The sequence below is a fragment of the Cyprinus carpio genome, chromosome A12 (genome assembly GCF_018340385.1).
Source record: "Cyprinus carpio isolate SPL01 chromosome A12, ASM1834038v1, whole genome shotgun sequence".
Classification (NCBI taxonomy): domain Eukaryota; kingdom Metazoa; phylum Chordata; class Actinopteri; order Cypriniformes; family Cyprinidae; genus Cyprinus; species Cyprinus carpio.
In genome coordinates, this window is record NC_056583.1 from 10,759,213 (window position 1) to 10,779,694 (window position 20,482).

At 37.0% G+C, this 20,482-nt stretch overlaps 1 protein-coding gene across 1 annotated transcript; it reads right to left on the reverse strand.

Moving 5' to 3' along the window:
- Nucleotides 1-15,890: 15,890 nt before the first annotated feature.
- foxj1b (forkhead box J1b) lies at nucleotides 15,891-19,925 on the reverse strand. Its single transcript, XM_019113065.2, has 3 exons — nucleotides 19,464-19,925; nucleotides 18,748-19,334; nucleotides 15,891-17,443 (listed from the first exon to the last, which is right to left on the reverse strand). Exons 2-3 carry the CDS (start codon nucleotides 19,300-19,302, stop codon nucleotides 16,643-16,645), a joined length of 1,356 nt encoding a protein of 451 aa, XP_018968610.1. The 5' UTR covers nucleotides 19,303-19,334; nucleotides 19,464-19,925; the 3' UTR covers nucleotides 15,891-16,642.
- Between the last annotated feature and the right edge of the window lie 557 nt (nucleotides 19,926-20,482).

Here is a 20,482-nt window from a genome sequence, read left to right on the forward strand (position 1 = left end):
TCAAAAAATGTTGGATTAGAAAATAATTTACAGTTAAGAAATGATATAAATGTTATGGTTTACAAATTCACAAAAATGAACAGTAAAGTCATGAAAGGAGGACAATGTAAGTTAATGTTGCAATGTAAACATTTTAAACATGAGAATTTTTATGTGACTTTATATTATTGTATAAGGTTATAATATTATAGTATTGTTCTTTTTTATTGATAAAGTAAATTGTGCACCATATACATTGCCATTCAAAGGTCTGGGGTTGCTAAGATTTAAAAAAAAAAAAAATTATAGAGATTTTATATAGAGGTTTTATATATCTTATTCTCACCATGGCTGCCTTTACTAGATCAAAAATACAGTAAAACAGTAGCATTGCTCAATTCTGTGTGGCAGCCCTGTAGGTTCATTGTTTTAAGAGTTAACCGTCATGCTTTCCATCTCCTTTGGTTCTTTCATTTGCCTACTCAGCTGTCAAATCCAGGCCTCAGGCTGTGACGGCTCTGTCTCCCCCAGCAGCACTGATCCTCAACCTTTCATTCTTGGCTCCACAACCCTCTGTTTGTAAATTACATTTCTGCTAGTTAGGGACGAGTTAAACAAGCTCCTCTAGGCCCACACAATGCCCTCTTGAAGAAAAATGAGCGACCTCAATGTAGCAGATGCACAGTTGATCATCAGTACTAATCCAACCAAACTGATGTTTGTTGATATACCTCCAATTATCCATACACATATTCTGACAATTACCTCTAGAAAACATGCATTAAATATTTGATAAGCAAATATTAGACCAGTGTTTACCAAACACAGCTGCATCCAATTTTTTTGTTACTCAATTTCTTTTTTAAGGAGGAAGAGAATATGCTTAAGAGCTCAACCAATATTACTTTTTTATGACTAAAAAGGAATACAGAATGGTTGTAAGGGTCTGATAATATGCAGAACTCATTATTAATTAGTTTATAGATAGATAGATGGATGGATGGAAGTATGGATGGATATGGATTGTGTGTGTGTGTGTGTGTGTGTGTGTGTGTGTGTGTGTGTGTGTGTGTGTGTGTGTAGTTGTTTTGTGATCAAAATGTTACTGATTTATTATATATTAAATTATAATATTTTATACCTTTGTGTTAGAATATCTGTGCTTGTTTTTAACCCACATTTTTTGACCCACTAAATATACATTTGTGGTATGATAATTCTGAATGATATCTAATATAATATCAAAAGAAAAAGTGGATTTGTGTTGATGTGCAGGCAACTGAATCTTATTGCTGAGGTTGTTGGGGTACATTAGACAAAACAGATTGAGAAACACTGATTAGACCATCCTCGTGGTTTTAGGAACTCAAAAAAGTACTAAATGTAATACTGGTTCTGCCACATATCAGTGGTTACCACTGATGAATCCAAATTTACAGCACAAGTGTCCATTTCATAACCGGAAAAACAGAAAGTATTACAAGTTGGACCTCCCTAACGCTGTTTGACCCATTGTGCTGAGGAATGGTGCATTGTTCTCCCTCACGACCAGCGTGTGTAATCAGTAAACAGAGCATGTGTGGGCTTGCCCCGACCCGAGGTGCGGCTTGTGTCTCAGGTTGTTCTGTGCTGGATCAGCGTTATAAAAAAAAGGACTGGTTGAAGCATGAGGTTGTCAAAGATATTGGAGCGTCTCACTCTGAGGGGGTCATTCTGAATTACTGCATACAGACGATAGTTCTTTAATTATAAAGAATGTCGCAACTGAGCATAACACTGTAGTAGATGGTGCTAATGCTGTTTGTCATCCATGAGCTCTATAAAGTCATGGATGCCAAGCCAGTTTGTCGTGAGCCACCTGATTAATATTTAGATTAAGAACATTCATCTCATAACCCCTTCAGTTACTTCATTAAAGCTCATCATCTGCAATAATGAGATATCTGAGACTGGAGCATTTTGACGTGACTCACCACACAGATTTTAAGCCAACTGCTTTTCTCTTTTAATTTAAAATGACTGTTTTATTAAATCTAGTGTGTATCCACCTCTTACAGTTTCTCCTGCAAGATATTTCAGCTCTTCTTTCATCAGACCTCGTGACAATGTAATTAGTTCAATCATAGTGATTATAGATTCTTAATCAGATCCTCTGGGGCCATTGCTTTCTCTCTCTCTCTCTCTCTCTCTCTCTCTCTCTCACACACACACACACAGAAAGAAGTACATTTAATTGGACATCTATCTGTCTGTCAAGATAATATTTATATATAAATATAATAAATGCAAATGTTTAACTATTTGTCTACCTTTTCTATGTATATATCTATATCTTTCTATTCTATCACTTCTTTCAATGTTCTATCAATGCTTTAAGTTGGAATCAATAAGATAAACTTTCAGATAATTTTCACATACTTGCTGACTTCTTACCCTGATTTGTACAGTTGACCACCTCAACTCTTCTCAAAAGTAACTCAAGCTGAATAAATCTCCAGATGGAGATAACAGAGCTGAACAGCATTTCCTGCTTTAAATGAAACACATTTCTGGGAACCATTCATAAACCATGTGATCTTGTGTGCTATGTGAGCTACTTGTTCTGTACTATGATTTTGTTGACCATCCATTGCAAAGAATTCTAAGGTTAGAGGGCTGATGCGGGCATGACATTGCCAGGGCGAGTTGAGACATGTTCGAGAAGCCCTCCCAAGGACCAGGCACGTGGACCGTTGTACCAGGAACAGCTCTCACCCAATCACAGCCTGCAGTCTCAGTGAATGGCCTGCCAACTAAATTACAGCTTTGCTGATTTGCACTGGAGTGGCTCTCTAAACAGGATAATCAAGTGTTGTCTTCAAAGCTCACAACTCTCAACGAAACTCAAAGTTCAGAGGGAAGATTACTTCAGCAAAGTCACAATCCTCTCAGCTGCTCATAAAGAACCCTATTCAAATATGTAGGCTACTCATTGTTTAAAATTATGGAGACTAGAAAAAGTATTTCTAAGGAAAGTTGTACTTTTGAACTTTTAGTTCTGAGATTCAGCCCTTTCTGTGTGACAACTAGCCCCAGTCTCCCCTACACTTTAAAGGATATCCTGTCACGGACACCCAGCAGTTCATTCTTGTCCATTTCTTTCAAGTGTAACACATCCAAAATACTGGCCCCCACCTTTGAAAGCACCCCACAAACTTGAGCCGTCTCATAAAACTAACAGGCGTGCCATCCGCTGCACAACTGTATGGTAAATCAGGCATGCATTGTCCCCGTTTAAAGATGAGGCTCATCCGTTCGGTCCAGACTCTTAACAAGAGCTTTACAATATGGTGTGAGTCGCTCTAGTGAATGAACACACCGGTGGATGTGGCTCAGCCTTGGGAGGTAGCTCAGCAGGCCTCCATTGTAATGCTAAAATGGAATCAGGGAGCCAGGATACACATTTAAAGGATAAGACATGGGGAGAGACTGAGAGGGCCGGAATCACAGCAAAGACAGGCAGCAGCTCCCCTTCCATCAGACGTCACCCTGAGAGGGACAACATGTTCAAGGAGCTTTTATGACAGCAGCTTTTTACTGAAGCATTTAATAAGCTGCGTAGTGATTGCCCAAGAAGTCCGTAACCAAAAAAAAAAAGAAAAATCTGTGATACAAAAATAAAAGGTTTGCAGTTGTATTCTTTAGCATAAACTGGCAAATATGGCATCATACAGCATTAACTATTATGAATCCTATTATGAATTGTGGTTACAGAAAATTATGAATGGGGTCCAGTGTTGTTTTCGACCCAACTGACATTCCTTGTATGGACAGTTCTTTAGAATATTTGTTTTTTGTGTCTGTGTATTTCGCAAAAAAAAAAAAAAAAAAAAAAGGTTTTAAACAAAATAGGGATGAAAAAATTAACAGAACAGTCATTTAATTTATGAACTAACCTTTTATTTAAATATATCTGTGCATAGCAAACTTAATTAAACACTAATTTATAAACTTTCCAGATTTCATAAAAAAGGTTTTGTAAGGCATGCATTTCCATTGAATGACTAGTTACCCAAAATGAAAATTTTGGGTAACTAGTCACCTTCTGGCCATCCAAGATATTGATACGGTTGTTTCTTCAACAGATTTAGAGAAATTTTGCATTACATCCAGTGAAAAAGTCATCTCATCTGAATCAGAAGTGAAATATGCACAGTTCAAGCACTGTTTACAATTTCTCCAAATCAATGAAGAAGCAAACTCATCTACATCTTGAATGGCCTGAGAGTGAGTAAATTTTTGGGTGAACTATTCCTTTAATAATAACAATAATAATAATAATTTCAATTGAAATTTGACTCTGTACTGACACTAAATACAAAAAAATTAACAGTAAAGCACATTAAATACACTGAGAAATAATTGTCGTCCGCATGAGCAGCACATATTATACTGTACTGTAGGACTGTGTGGCTTCTTTTGCTCAGGTCTCCTATTCGAACACTACTTCTCCATAGAGAGCAGTCTGGCACTATCTGTTTGAGACTTCACAAGGGAGTCATTCCCAAACAACAAGTTAAATGTCTGCATAGACTTTGTTTCTATGACCTCAATTGGCCAAAAGGCCAGAACAATTAGCTGATTAGATATAAATGGCACACAGGAGCTCTTTAGAAACAGGCTGAACTTCATGAAGGCATGTATATTGTGATCACCATTTAATAAACATCTGTGTATTTTCTATGTGAGGACCCAAGCTCACAATGGAATTGAATCTTTGGCATCAGTTTGTACACTTGACACTGAGTTTCTTTGCATGCTCCCAACTGTTTTGAGACTGTGTATAACTGGCACAGGGCAGCAGGCAGAGTTTGTCTGGAATAGAGTCAATGCGTCCCATAGTCCTCTCTGAATTGGAGAGTGTGAATCTACACTTCCAAATGTCCTGGAATGATCAGCTTTTTAACAACTGCTGCTTTTACAGAACTAGACGAGCAAAACTTGCATGTCAGAACAACAAAACTTCATTTTAGTCAATGGCTGCTTTGTCAATTTCAGCTTGTTGGCTCAAATATATCGCAGTTGTTTTGCTGAATCTTTTGATTCCCAGAGTAAGGACAACTGCTGTGGTGTTATTAGTCAAATGACAGAACTTGGATGGGCTCTAAACTCTTTCGCTAAAGCTGTGGTGGTTCTCTCTTCCTCTATATTCACTGTTCTTTTGCTTTGGCTCATACAGCAGATAACTGGCATTGGTTCAGACCACATGGCCTTCTGTTTCAATGGACAGTCTTACCTGGCCAGGGTGAGTGATGCGTAGCTGTCCTGTCCTGTGTGAAAGCTGTGATTGGAAAGTAGAGAGCCCACAGGACTGTCACTCCTGTTCACCTCTTCTAATGATACCTCTACTATCATTAGACTGGCCCAATGCATGTAATTTTCTCCCCTCCTTACCCATCCTTCTGTCCCCTGTCCTCTAATTATGCATCTGTGCAACAAACCTGTAGCCCACAGAGACATCTCAGCATCACAGGCCCCTTCAGTCAGTGACAGAGTATATATTGTGAAAAGTTACTGTATATTGTAAAATAAAATCTAACATTAAATTAAACAAATTTATTTCAGGGTTTATCCTTAAAGATATATTTCACCCCAAAATTATTCTCAAGTGAATTTATCTTGTTTTGAATCTGTTTAGATATTCTTGCTAAAACATTCACATAGCAGAGAACATATTGCAGCACAATATAAATAAATAAATAAATGAACTGATTCTTTAGTTTCTTTGTCTCCTGTAAACAAACGTCTGGAAAACAAAATATCTTAGTGTATTAAGTTAAGTTTTCAATCAGGGTTGAATGTAAGTATATTTTGTGGCTGATTTTTCTAGTCTTTTATTTTATTATTATTATTTATTATTATTTTTTGCACTCACATATGGAAATAGATACATTTACTGGAAAGAATTGTATGAAACTATAATTTGTAATTATAATAAAGTAAAAGTATAATTTATTTGGCCTTTAATGTATTGTAGAAGGGACATGAAAGTTTACAGGGAATGGGACCACAACAAGACCCATACCAGTTTTGATCCTGAACCAATGATTTATTGTACATATGTGCTCTCATGTGTGCCATATTGCAATATACTTCCTTTTTTATTTGGCAGACACTGTTAAGCAAAACAACCTACAAGGCATACATTTTAAATGCATGTCAAGCTAAAATGCAGCACATATATCACAACTCACAACTTGTGGTAAGCCAGTTACAGGAACACTTTGACCCTGTGTTTGTGTTCCACTCAAATGACTACAGTGATATTTTTCTTTCTCGTCACTGTGGTGTGTTGTCAAACAACATGTATTTAATTATAAACAGTTCAGTACTTAACACACGGGTACACACAAATCACACTCTCCATATATTTCCCTGCTTCAACTTCCCTGTCTTTCTCCCCCTCTACTTCTCATCTCCGTCCCGCAGGAGAATTATTATCCACCTCAGTCCTCCTGGGCCCAATTACAAGGCTCTGTGTCATCAGAGGTGTTCAATTTTACCTTACTATACTATTGTACTCACTGTACGTTTGACTGTGTTTATGACTGTATGTACATTTGTATATGAATTCATGTGTATATGTATGTGTCCTTAGAGCTTGTATTGTAAAGGGAAATTCTCCATTTAAATTCATTCGATTCATTTCATTCCAGATCTGAATGGAACACATGAAGATATTTTGAATGTCGGTGGGGAACAGAACAACTTTGGACACCAATGATTTTTCATCATTGAGACCTTTTTCAAAATATCTTCTTTTCCACTGTAAAATTTGATTGTTGCAATTTGAGACCACACTTAAAATTTAGCATTAGAATAAATTCCCAGACTCAACTTTTATGTCCAGTTTTCAAGTTGTCACTTAGTACAACTAAGCATTTCAAGTTGACTAAACTATACAAATACTTTTTTCTAAACTTAAAACAGTGTTGAAGACATATATGGAAAATTTGCTAAGAATTTATGCAGGATATTTTTCACTGTAGCATGCTTAGTATCCACTGACACACTATGGAAGGGTGTCATGTGACCCGTGACCCCCATATCCACCTGCTGTCAGCTTGATTACAAGAAGCCAGGGGAGTATGGAAGTGCATGGAAGTACATATCCGTGCACTGTGCCTTCCAGAGATTCCCACTGCTTCTGAGAATCCAGAGCACTTGTGTTCTCCTGATTGTGTATTTGCAATGTATTAACCCAGTTCCCCTGAAAGCTGAAGACACAAAGTATGTGTGTGTGTGTGTGTGTGTGTGTGTGTGTGTGTGTGTGTGTGTGTGTGTGTGTGTGTGTGTGTGTGTGTGTGTGTGTGTGTGAGTGAGTGGATCCCAACCTGCCCGGAACAGGTGTGGTCCCTGTGGGTCCAATCAGTTTTAATGAAGCCCTAGTGGTAGTGTTTGCTCTACAGGAATAGGCTGATGTTTGCTCTACCCCTCTCTCAGGTATCAGCAAGTATATCTGCACTGCACCATCTCTCTGATTCAGCTCTGAGCGCTAGCAGTTTTATAATCTAATTTACAGAGAGTTTACTCATCAGCTCTGTGCTGCTTGCACCTGAGGTTCAGCAAGTAAATGGACAGGAATAAATGAATAGAGTGATTCATATTCTTTGTTTTATAAATCACACACGCATTGTTCGCATTATAAGCTCTTGATTGTCACGGAAGGAGAATTAATGTTCTGAACTGATGTTTTTACATTTTTTTTTTTTTTTAAATCTACATGACATAACATGAATCTTTACCTGAAAGCCCCATAGTCCCATAGCATTCTTGCAGCCACAAGAGTGTATGTACATACAAATGATGTATCTCCAGAGAGCTTTTATGTGCCTCAAAAGAAGAAATCTTTCTTTTCAACAAACAGGAAAACAACTGCAGCTCAATGATACCTGTCAAACTATATCACCTGTGGCCATAAGATAAATTCAAAGGTGCCTCGAATAATTTATTGAGATTTAATACCACAAAACACCAGATGTTTTGAAAGGGTTCTTTAAACAGTTTGAAAAGTTTACTTTAAAAGTATACTTCACTTTTTCCTGTTGTTTTATAATTTCATTTGCAAGCAGGTTCATGCATGCTAATGCATGCAATGTATAATGCATGCCACTTTTCTTGTTTAGTTTGATATAGGCCTATAAAAATAAAAAAATGTCAGACAGGGAGTAACAATATTTCCTCATTTACTTTTACTGATTTTATTTACTTATTTATTTATGTTTTAACACCATATCAGCATCAATGGCTATATTCATTGCAACGTTAATATAATTTCGATACATTATTTTACTTTTACTGATTAAAAAGACATTGTAAAGCCAATATTTTACCACTTTAAAGAGATTAACAAGCACACACACACTGCTGTTTTTTATTTATGTACAGTATTTGCTCAATTTATTATAAAAAAGTTTTTATAATAAAATGCTGTTTGAGAACAAAATGGATTCTGTTTTTACCTGTTTTTATTAATTAGAATGCAATGGGGTGTAGTTAGGGAATTATAATAATAATTTTGAAAATGTGATTAACAAAATACACTACATTAATTTACAGTTTGGGAATATGTTATAGATTTCAAAATGGCTTTAGTTTCAAGTAGATAAATGTAGGAACATTATATAAAATTTTGAGATAAACAGTTTTTAAAAACACCACCAAATGACAGACATTCACACAAAAAAGCGTTGCAACTTTTCCCGGTCAAAAAGCTACACAACAATAACTGCACTCAATTAGCTGGACTCGAAGGAGACACAATACATTGTGGGCTTTAGCTCTGAGCCAAGTGTCAAGTTCAAGCTCATTTAAGCTTCTGGACACCTCATCTCGGCACGGAGCCCGTACACGCAATGCGCGGGTCGGTCATCAATTATGAAGAAGAGAAGCAACACGTTCGACAGAGGTGTCGGAGACTGAGGCTCACATTTCCCCATGTAGAGTCATGCTTATGCAATCAGGTGCTATTTCTCTCACTGATTTAGTGTGAGTGCTAAAGCAAATGAGATTTGCTCCCGGCCCACTCGCCCAGACAGTGTAGGAGGAGAGAGTTTGAACAGGGCCAAACCAGCAGGCAGGTGATGGAGACCAGATCATTGCAGTATGTGATTAAGGAGAAGCAATGACATGCAGCTGGCTTTAATGAGAATAGGATGAGAGCAGTTTAAAAGTGCTACATACGAGAGCGCACAAGTTAGCACAGCTAATCATGTAAGATACAGATAAAACACAAAGAAAGGGTTGGAAATGGCAGAAAGGTAAACTGGACCATGCTAACAGACAAAGGCGTAGTGGAACTTGATATAGCTGTAGAAACTAGTTCTCCTAAAAATAAAACTCAATTTTTATTCAGGCTTGTCATTTCAAACTCTCATAACTTTATTCCAAAAACAAAAAAGGACTTGGGTCAATTACATGACACTCATTTTTTCTGTCCCATCTATCCCGTAACTCTTCTCTGATGAGCATATTTTTAATTACTGTATTAATTCCATATGATCTCTACCTTGATTTAATGAAGAAAAAAAATCTTCATTAAAATTATTAAATGAAGAGATATACAGCTTTTGAAAAAGAAAAAAAAAGTAATTTGGAATAATAAGCTATTTTTAATAAATAAATAAATATGAATATTTGAAAATATTTGGTCTGCAAAATCAGTCATGGGATGCAACCAACATGTAGAAACATGGGCTGCATCAATTCATAAAACAGTAGGTGAAATATACCCGGATGAGAGTATTTTGGATGCAGCCATGCAGGAAAGAAAAAAAAAACAAAAAACAAAATGGATATTATATCATGGAGAGGAGCAGAACCTGACAGCGTGTGAAGCTCAAAATAAATATCAGGTTTAATCTTTTCATAACCAGGTAAGGTTTGTTCAGCTTGTAAAATGTCAAGTGGTGGGAATCCCTGATACTTTATTTTTCAACCAATATTTTAATTTCTTTTTAGTGAGTATGTTTCTCTCATTCTGTGGTGTTTTTTCCGAGGTCCACTTTCAATGTATGGAAAAGAGCAGTGCAAACATTCTTCAAAACATCTCCTTTTGTGTTCCACAGAATAGAAGGTCAAATGGGGTTTGGAATGACATAGAGGATGAGTAATTTTCGATTTTCAGTGAACTATCCCTTTAATAGGACACAAAGATATCAACACAACTCTTAGTGATACCATAATAATTCACAATTCTGTATCCTCAAACTAGAGACACAAAATATTTCCATATAACTCCATATAAATGGAGTCTGAGTGAGCTGGTTAGGTGGTAAAAGATTCAGAGAATGGCACTGCATTTGTTTTTTCTCTTTGCTGGCTGGCATGGGACAGTGTGTGTGTGGCCGGGCTCCAGGGCACTGCCTCTGGTTCTGGGCGTCCCGACACTCTGCCCTCTGGCTGCTCTCTCTCGCTCAGCCACAGAGATCTAAGAAACCCCTGAGGAATGCTTTTCACCAGCCACCCTGCCAACTCGTCCTGGGCCTGCACCATGCTTTATAGCAACCCACAAAGGATATGGAGAAGAAATGAAAGGAGCAGGCAGGAGTGACATTTAGGAGGACTGTGTTGACTAATTCTGCATTCCAATCACGGCTATGGCTCGTACCCAGCGAGCCATATTTTTGGTACGCTGCATTTGGGAAATGCTCTTTCTGTCTGCTGCATGAATTTAAGCACAGTTAAGATAAATCGATACTATAAATCATTTCATATGACCTCCACAGCCAATAACCAGTGAAATCTCACCACAACATTTTAGAGGGAAATATGACACTATGTCTTCATAATGCAATCGCATCAGACATTGATCAGGGATTATTTCTCCCTAGTTAAATTGTCATTGAGTAAGGTAAATCTACATTTTTATCATATCTGTATACTGACATATTTAGGAGACAAAATAAGGCTATTCAATATCTGCATGCAAGGCGGCCTCTGAATGGGCTCTTCACCTCTTCTGAAGTGTCCCTTAATAGCATCTCCATTCGTTTAGACATCAGTGAAAAGGCCTCATCCCAAAGAGACGTAAACAGCGCAGAATAGCAGTTTATTGCGACTTGTGTCTATTTTGGGTTTCCACACAATCAATAAAATTAGCACATCAAGAAGCATAAAATAAAGCTGGCAATTGTAGTAGTGATGTAGCGACAGCAAAACTGGGCTGTTTCAAATGAAATCACGAGTTTTTACTGATTGTAAAATGGTACATTTTGTTTCATTTTCTTAACTGGTTTTGCTGCTGGATGTGAAGACCGAACACAGCATCTTTATTTTAAAATGTTTTAATTCACAAGCAGAATAGAAAAGCAAAATAGCATTAAAAATATTGTTTACATGTTCAGAATAATTTAAATTTTAAATGTTTTTAAAAGAAGTCTTTTATGCTCCCCATGCCTGCATTTATTTGATCAAGAATATATTAAAACATATTTATTTTAAGTTGTAGTAATATTTCACAATATTACTTTTTAATGTATTTTTGATCAAATAAATCCAGCCCTGGTAAGCATAGGAGACTTCTTTCAAAAACATTAAAAAAAAAACATTCTAATGCTGACATCTTACATTCTAATGCTAATCTTCTAACTCTGAACAATATTTTCAAATTCTGATTCTATAGAAAGCTCCATAAAGATGTTTTTACACTCATGATGACAACATTATGTTGGTTTTTATGATAAAGACACATTGATATAGATCTATCAGAAAATATTATTCCACTAACTGCTCTGTAGTTCAGTGAGATAAGAGTCATTTTATTACCTTTGCCCTTTAACCTTGTTCTGTTGGCAACCACTGGCCAATCCAGCCTGGAATGAAAGGGTTTGTTTAGTTAAGTAAAGCTTTAAATAAGATTAGCCATAACGACTCACAATCACTATGGGGCTCTTTGTATTCCAACTGTTCATTGGCTACATCTGTGACCCATGAAAAGGCAGTGATATTAACAGAAAAAAATGTCCCTGCAAGCTTTGAATGTATGAAAGAAATTCATGAAGTTCATGATACCTTCATGTCAAATCGAATTGATTTGTATAGTACTTTTCACAATATACATTGTTTCAAAGCAGCTTTACAGAAAATCATGGTGTTAATATCCTCATGCTTTCTAGTCTCATTTAATAGACAGAGCTGGGTGAAAATATACTTGACTTTTTGCGAAGATACAACAAATTAAGCAGTTATGCTATATAGCCCTCATGTGAGTATACTGTATGTGTGTGTGACTTATCTATCCAAACTAATATAAAGATTCTTCAGTGTGAGAAAGTCGGTAGAATGTTAGGTAATATATTTCTCCTTTCTGAAAGGTAGACAAAATGAAACAAATGGCTCTTTCCTACTACATTTAGCCAAATCTAGAACTAATGTAACATCATGATTTTATTTATATTTGTTTATACTTTATCTTGCTGAATGGGCTGAATTTTCTGATTTTTTAAAAGATTTATTGAAGTCTATGATCATATTTTCTTTGTTGCATGTTCAACTGCTTGTTCATTCAACCACACGACTTTGATTTGGTGGCCAACAGACATAACAATTTTTTTTTCTTTAAGCAATAATCATAAAAGATTATCCCAAATTACTTAAACTTTGAAAGCTTTTTTTTTTTTTTAAATCTTAAAGCAATCTTTTTAATAAAGCTTTTTTAGTCTTTATGGTGATGTCAGGACAGGACTTTTTGCCCCCCATCCCTAGTAAAAAAGTAATATATTTAAAATACATTTATTTCATATTAAGTATAGTTCAAATCTAATAACATATTTACTGAAGAATAACTTGAGACTTCCTGATATAAAAATTATAATTAAACTTTACTTGGCATATTACTTGTGCACAATGCCCTTTTCCTAATATTAATTCTAAAATTTGTTTTAATGTCAATTTGATGAGTATTGTATGATCTTTGAATAATATCAGACTTTAAATGCAAAAATTTTAAGTGTACCTGAAGTATACTTGCAATAGTTCCACATCACAACAAAAAAAAATAATAAAATAAACAACACTACATAACAACTACCTCACAAAAAACATCAATAACAAAAAAATTAGTTCCAATCCAACATACCATAATTAAACCATACCAGTTTAGTATACTAAAAGTACAATCACAGGACATTTTATTAGGTACATAAATATAAACATTTATTTGTAGTATACTTAGCATTAAATAAATGTATTTCAAACACATTTAAGTATTTTTTTTTCACTAGGGATAACACTATGAAATTAAATTTTAAAGGGATAGTTCACCCAAAAATACAAATTACCCCATAATTTACTCACCCTCAAGGCATCTTAGGTGTATAAGACTTTCTTCTTTCAGGTGAATACAATCGGAGTTATATTTAAAAATGTCCTGGCTCTTCCAAGCTTTATAATGGCAGTGAATGGGTGATATTCAATAGTCCAATAGAAGACCAGTAAACTGTGCCAATCCATCATAAAAAAGTATCCCACACGGCCCAAGGGGTTTAATAAAGGCCTCCTGAAGTGAATCAATGCATTTTTTAAAGATAAATAGCCATACTTAAATCTTTACAAATACATACGTGAGAGAGTTGCATTCCGGCTGATGACATAGGACGCTGGCGCAGCGTAACTCTGATTGTATTCGTCTGAAAGAATAAAGTCATACACACCTAAGATCATAGATATGCATACATATCTATGCCTATGATTTATGATGTTTGTGTGAACTATCCCTTTTATACAAAAATTAAACCCAGAAGAGTATTTGTGTCATTTTATGTGTCATTTAATGAATTGCTGAATAAATTAATAGATTAAAAAAAAAAGTGCCATGTCATTGACCAAAACATAAATTTGATATAATCTAACTACAAGATTTTCAAGTAGGTTTCAGGGTGAAAAATGATGAGCGTGATTGACCAAATACAACATGTTCCTGGATCAACATCCTTGTTGATCCTGGAACATCATTCCAATCAACCAATCAGAATCGAGAGATAACTTTTCAGGAAATGTCAGTTTTATGCTTACAATCAGGGGATTAGGTGCTTCTACACCCTTGTTAATCAGCTATCATTTCCCTCTGATTTTAGGAATAAATTATGGGTAAGGTTAGGTTTTGGGGTAGGGATTGGGTTAAGTCTGTATTTTTGGACAGTAATGTTGATCCAGGATCAACAAAAGATGAAATTCCAAGTATGGGTCACACATCACATCATTTGCTTTCCTTTGAAAAATACACACACTGAGTGCTGACTCCAGTGTTTTGCTGACTTTTCCAGCAGAATGGCTGACACATCTCACATAACACCTGTAATCAGGGGCTGCCAGCAGTGCCCGGGGGACATAAAGCAGTGTGGTGATGCCCCGCCGTGACAGCCGTCCTTGTTCCAGCTGACAGGTCTGTATGTGGGCCGGAGTGGCGACAGCACCCGTGTAACTAAAGGCAGGAGTCTCTGCCTCTGGGGAGATAATGTTATCTCCAGCGTCAAGGAGTTCTCCCATCCCTCCTCCACAAAAACCCATCCCCTGAGAAGCATGAGGCATCTCGCCCCCACACCTCCCCTCTCACCCTGCCTACACCACAGTCCTGGCACTAAGTCACCTCTGTCATGTCCGCAGAGACTCGAAGCGTGCTTTTGTGGTGAAAACAGAATACGTGAACTGCAGAGGTTCACTTACTGGTCACTGGATGTATGTACAGTATGTGTATGAATATATGTCCTTGCCGTGACCATGGCATTGTGGGGCATAGCTAGTTGGGATTACCATTCCTGCTTTTCCTCGATGTTCAAGGAATGTGAATTACTCCACAGATTCAGAAGGGTCTCTACACATGACCTCCAACAGAAGGAGGCAGAGCCGATGAAATCAGCTAATCCTCCCTTTCCTTTTTTCTTTTTCATTAAAAAGAGATTTTAAGTGTGAAAGTATTATTTTTTTGCCTCAAATGCAGTGGATTTCCACAGATATTCAAGTCAGCTGGATTATTCAAGGTGGGAGGCACAGAAAGGAAATTAACTTGAAAGAAAATAAAACACAAGTAACTAAAACAAGCATTTCTTGCCTATTTTGTCTTTGACTGCTCCAACTGAACGCCTTCCATTGTTTTAAACAAATATGGCCATCCAAAAGCAAGGGACAATGCAAACTATTATACATACTATAATACCAAAGACTACTGAATACCCTTAAGGGATTTTGACTATACTAAACCATTGTCAATGTATAGGACCAGCCTATATGCCAGTGACTGTCAATTTAGACACGCTTGACACTCTTTGACACCTCATGCTAATGTAAAGAGAAATGCAGGCCAATCTGGGCATGATTTTACTGTATCAACTGTGTCAATAATCAAACCATAAAGGGTGTAAAGGGACAAGATGGATTCCCGTTTGAGTGTAAGAGGTATGAAGGAGAGATTTTTTTGTTATTTTTTGTGACATACTTAGGAGGAACTGAAATGAGCAGAACAAATCAAAATACAGCCTTAATATCCAGCTAGCTATTCAATGGGAATTTAATGGGAAATGGTAAAATCTTTGCCTTGAAATTGATCGGCTAAATTCTAGAGAACACAAACTTATGGTCCGTGAAGAACTTATTGAGGTGTGTGCTTTTGAATGAAAACTGATCAAATCCGAATTATAAATATAAGTACCACAATGGCCATAAATATTTTTAAACATATAGAGTTTGCTTAATCTCATTATGGCTTTAAACAAACAAAGAATGTTGTTTATTAACTTGTATGTGGAATTTTGAGGAACATATTTTTTTTTTTTTGAAAACGCAAACATTCTATGGAAGCAATGTAAATTTATTTAATATCTATATAAAGAACTCATCAAATGCAAAAATCAAAAGCTATCCACTGAAAAAAGTTGTACAGATTGATCTTTTTATTCAAGTACAGAATCTATTTTGTTTCACGTTGCATGTTTAATCCATTTCTTAAAGAATCGATACAAGTATACTTCTAGAACAGTCATTGCCTTGTAAGACTGCCACCCACAATTCATGCTAAATCTGAGACTAATGCATTACATTTTGAAATGTAGGAGAGCACTTGTGGGACACTTTGAGATTATCATAAAAGGGAGAAAATAAATTATGAGTCTAAATCACTGGGCAACAAACTGAGCTAATGTTTCAAAGTGCTTGTGCTGAGTTATTTTGTCTCTGGAAGTGATTTTAGTGAAGCACTTTGGCTTGTTGCATCCCTTTTCTCTCAAATATGTGATTTATATTTTTTATTTATTTTTTTGTTAGAATTATATAAAGCATGACATTGCCTAAAATATCAAGTAAACTAAAATTGATATATTAGATTGATTAATCAACAAGGAACAAAATGTCAATATCCTAAATAACTACATTTGTCCCACAACAATATTTATCCATCTTAAGAAAATTTCCAACAAAAAAAAAAAAAAAATAATAATAAAAAATCAAGAATTCAAAGATCAAGAGTAATTATAAATGAATCAGTATATGTTCTTACAAAATGCAAAAGAAGTACAAAGAATAATTACATATAACCTCTCACATCCTCAGTAATTCTTCATGCTAATGTAGCAAAACAAAAGTCAACAGGTCTTCAGACGAGCAAAGACAGTGCATATGTATTCAGACATGTTCACAGATATGACTCTGCTCTTTCCCAGAGTTGCATCTCAGAGAAGAATCCCTCACAAAGCCCATAGCCATGATCTAAGGTAAGTGGGATGGCTTGGACTTCCTCTTTAATCTCCCAAGGGTGCTGCTGATGCTGGTGGACCTGATCTGTGAACATTCCCTCGTAATATTGCGGGTGGACCTGTACCTGCTGGTGGTGCTGTTGGTGAAAGTCCTCCATGTTGCATCCCATCATGCCGTTCGCCTCTAGGTAAGCACAAGCCTGTTCGTCCTCATTTCTGTAGCCAGGCCCGTGCTGGTTCTGTGAAGATAGCTCCATCTCGCATCCCAGCGAGCTCAGTGCTGTGTTGATATCCAAATCCTCAAACGTGCTGTCATTCCCACTTAGCACATCGTCAAAAACAGATGCCAGGTCAAAATCTCCTCTCAATATGTCTGAAGTTTTGATGTCGGTGGTTAACAGAGGGCTCTTGGAGACTCTGGCCAGCTTGCTGCCTCGTTTGGGGAAGACTTGCTTGCGTTTGTTTCCTGGGACAGGTCCTTGGAAGTGGACCATTCCCATTTGTTGGCCAGTCTGATTGCACTGAGAGCCGTATGAAGAGCTGGGAGAGGATAACATTTTGCTCTGTCTTTGGGTATTGAAGTTTGTGGCAGGCATTCGGCGGCGTTTGAAAACGCCATTGACAAACATGTCAGCATACTGCGGGTCGATTTGCCAAAAGCCTCCTTTTCCTGGCTCGTCTTTCTGCCTGGGCACTTTCATGAAGCACTTGTTCAGGGACAAGTTATGGCGGATTGAATTCTAAAAGAAAAGGAGAAAAATCTGTTTATTTATGAGTTAAAAATAGGGATAGCAGTTTTTTTATATTTATATTTAAATTGAAAAAAAAATTTATTACGCAAATTTAATTGAGCTGTTTGAATACAAAGCCAACATTTTTGTTAGAGTGTAGAATATAAATGCAATAACTTCTAGTAACCGCACTAGACAGCACGCATAAAGGTCCCTATATAAATCCCACTGTGCAACAGGTAGAGGTGTCCTATTTCATTGGCTCACTGTGTGTGTGACAGAGACAAATGGGGGAGGGGAATGTTGCGTGTACAGGAGATGAAACGTGGTGAATAAGGCCGACGCTCTCTAGTAATGCAGCGCTCCTTGTTTCTCATGATCAGTGGCTCCCTTAAGGATCCCTCATTATGGAAGGAGGACTCAGGAAACCTAGTGCTCTTGGGTATAGTGGTCTCAGCTTCCATCATCAGTCACCCTACCTTAACTATAGATGAGTGCACAGGCCTGTTTTGGTACTGCTGTATCAACAAACACCAATTAATAGTGTCAATTTGACTTACGAATGAATGACTCTTCAGAAAAATAAGAAACATACAGTGAAATATACAGAGGGGTAGTTCGATTACCAAACAAATGACTGAAATGGTTCTTTATAGTGAGAATCTGAAATATACAGAGCTATAAGTGTAGTGTGAGTGCAGAACTACTGACTCTTATGAACCGGTTCTTTTCAGTGAATCAGAAACATACAGATATGTAAATGTAGTACGATTATCTAACGAATGACTCTTATGAGCCGGTTCTTTTTTAGTGAATCAGAAACATACTGTCATACAAGTGGGGTCTGAATCCCGAACATGACTCTATTTTAGTGAATCATAAACCTTGAAATTGAACGAATTGAACAGCAAGTTATTATTTTTATGTTTAATTCAAAAGGTTTAAAAAGTAAACACTTCTTATAAGAGATGCATTAACATTGTTATATCTGGTCTGGAAAACTGAAATTTAAAATGAATATCTGAAATTAACTTGTTTAGCAAGAGACTGAATAAGATAATTTTAACAAAAAGATTTGTATTTCTTTTTCCCCACAAAAGTACTAAAAATATCGTTAAAAGCACCGTTAAGAAACCTGAATCGTTAAGAGGGATCGTATAATGGCAGGTGCACCTGTTTCACTAAATAAATAAATAAATAAATAAATAAATGCTGTTTTTCTTTCTCTATTTCAAAAATCTAAAGATACTGCATTTCAATGCAGAAAGAAAAAAAAACTTAAGTGATTCTCAAAGATAAATAGGTGAAGTTACCTGCCAACTTGGCTCCGCGTATCTGTAATAACAGAAATTCTCCGTGATCCAGCTGTATATGGCTGACAGAGTGATTTTGGTTTTGTTACTAGCTTGCATCGCCATGCAAATCAGAGTGGCATATGAATAGGGAGGCTTCACATGGCGGTTTGTTTTATAGTCTATTTCCTCTGACAGATTTGTTTGCGCCGTTATGTAGTGTCCCGCTTGCTGGTGCGCGTATGAATTTGCCAAACTGCTGCAGGACGTTGTGGGATTCCCAGGTGTTTGTGGCATCCCTGTGGCGGCGGTATCTCCAGCAGGTGGGCTGGAGGGCGAGTCGGTGCCCCCCTGCTGGTTTTTGTTGTAGAAGAGGTGTTGCGGATGGCAGCCGGAGCTGGGAGTTCGCTCAGGATTGGCACTGAGGATGGAGAAGTTCTGCAGCCAGTGCAGACTGGTGAGACTGTCGTCAAAGTGAACAGAGCCGCTGACATTGTCCTGGTCCTCCGGATGAAGCATCATCCATTTCTCCTTGAATTTAGTCGCTATCTCGGGACTCACTAACACTGGCATCATGGGCACGATTTAGTGTTTTTGAAGAAACAGATCTGTAAAACAGACAGCGTTGCTTGAAATTTCAAAAATAACAGTTAATAAAAATTTACCAGTGTGTATTTTGTAAGCGTATAATCCACCACAAGGTTAGGCAGACGAAATCCCTCAAATCAAATGCCTACCTGCGAAATGAAAACGCGCCGAAGACCTTTCGGTTTGACCCGTAACGGTGAATATCTCTCAGTCCGTTAGATTCAGCCCGTTCGCCTCAGTGCAACAAGTGCAGCAGATCCACAAAAGCACACATGCCCTGTTATCGACTGTGTAAAAGTATCATTCCAATCCTGTCTTTAAGAAAGCCATGTAGTAACACATTTACGTTTTCGCAAGCGAGTGAATACGAGAGAAATGAGATGTAGGCTTTGCGCTCTGCCGTTTAGCCTGTCTCTTAATAGCCCTTTAAATGTTGACGCGTTCTGATTGGTTGAGAGCTCCAGAGTTCAACATGTCATTGTCCCTCGCGAGCAATGCGTTCAACCACACATCCGCGCAAAATGTGACAGGTGCTCATTTTCTTGCAATTATAGCAATTTATTAAACGGTTCAATTAAGCATTGTTTTTTTAAACACTTTTTTTGAACTGACACATATTTCCTAATTTAAATGCAGCCCATAAAGTGAAACATTAATATTTTTTTGCGTTTTATTTATCATCATTATCAGCATCATCATTTTTAAAATTCTTTCTCGACATCAATTTTCCTTTTAACGTTGCTTCATGATGTCTGAAGTGAGTAGTTAAAAAGTCGTTGGTAATAATAAACGATGCGCGCGCGCCAAGAGTTTAAGAAAGGCGCACAAAATGAAAAGAGTGAAGTGCAATAAAAGGTGCGCGCCACTCATCCCGCCGCAGGAGACCTCTGCCCTCTCGTCACACAGTCAAAGCATTGGCTTACACACCGCATTGTCCAGCATACAGCCGTTAAGCTTATTAAACCCACTCAAAGTTGGGCTCTGCATTTTAGTAAAATATTTCAGGTGATAGGAGAAACTACAGCCGTTTCGTCTGATAAGTGCGTGAACGTATTTATAAAACAGTGAATACACTGCCATCATCTGGCTAAATATGGTCTTCTCACTACAATATGCTCAGCTGATATCTGTTTTGTCTAATTTCCAAACCCGTGGAATTTTTTTTTTA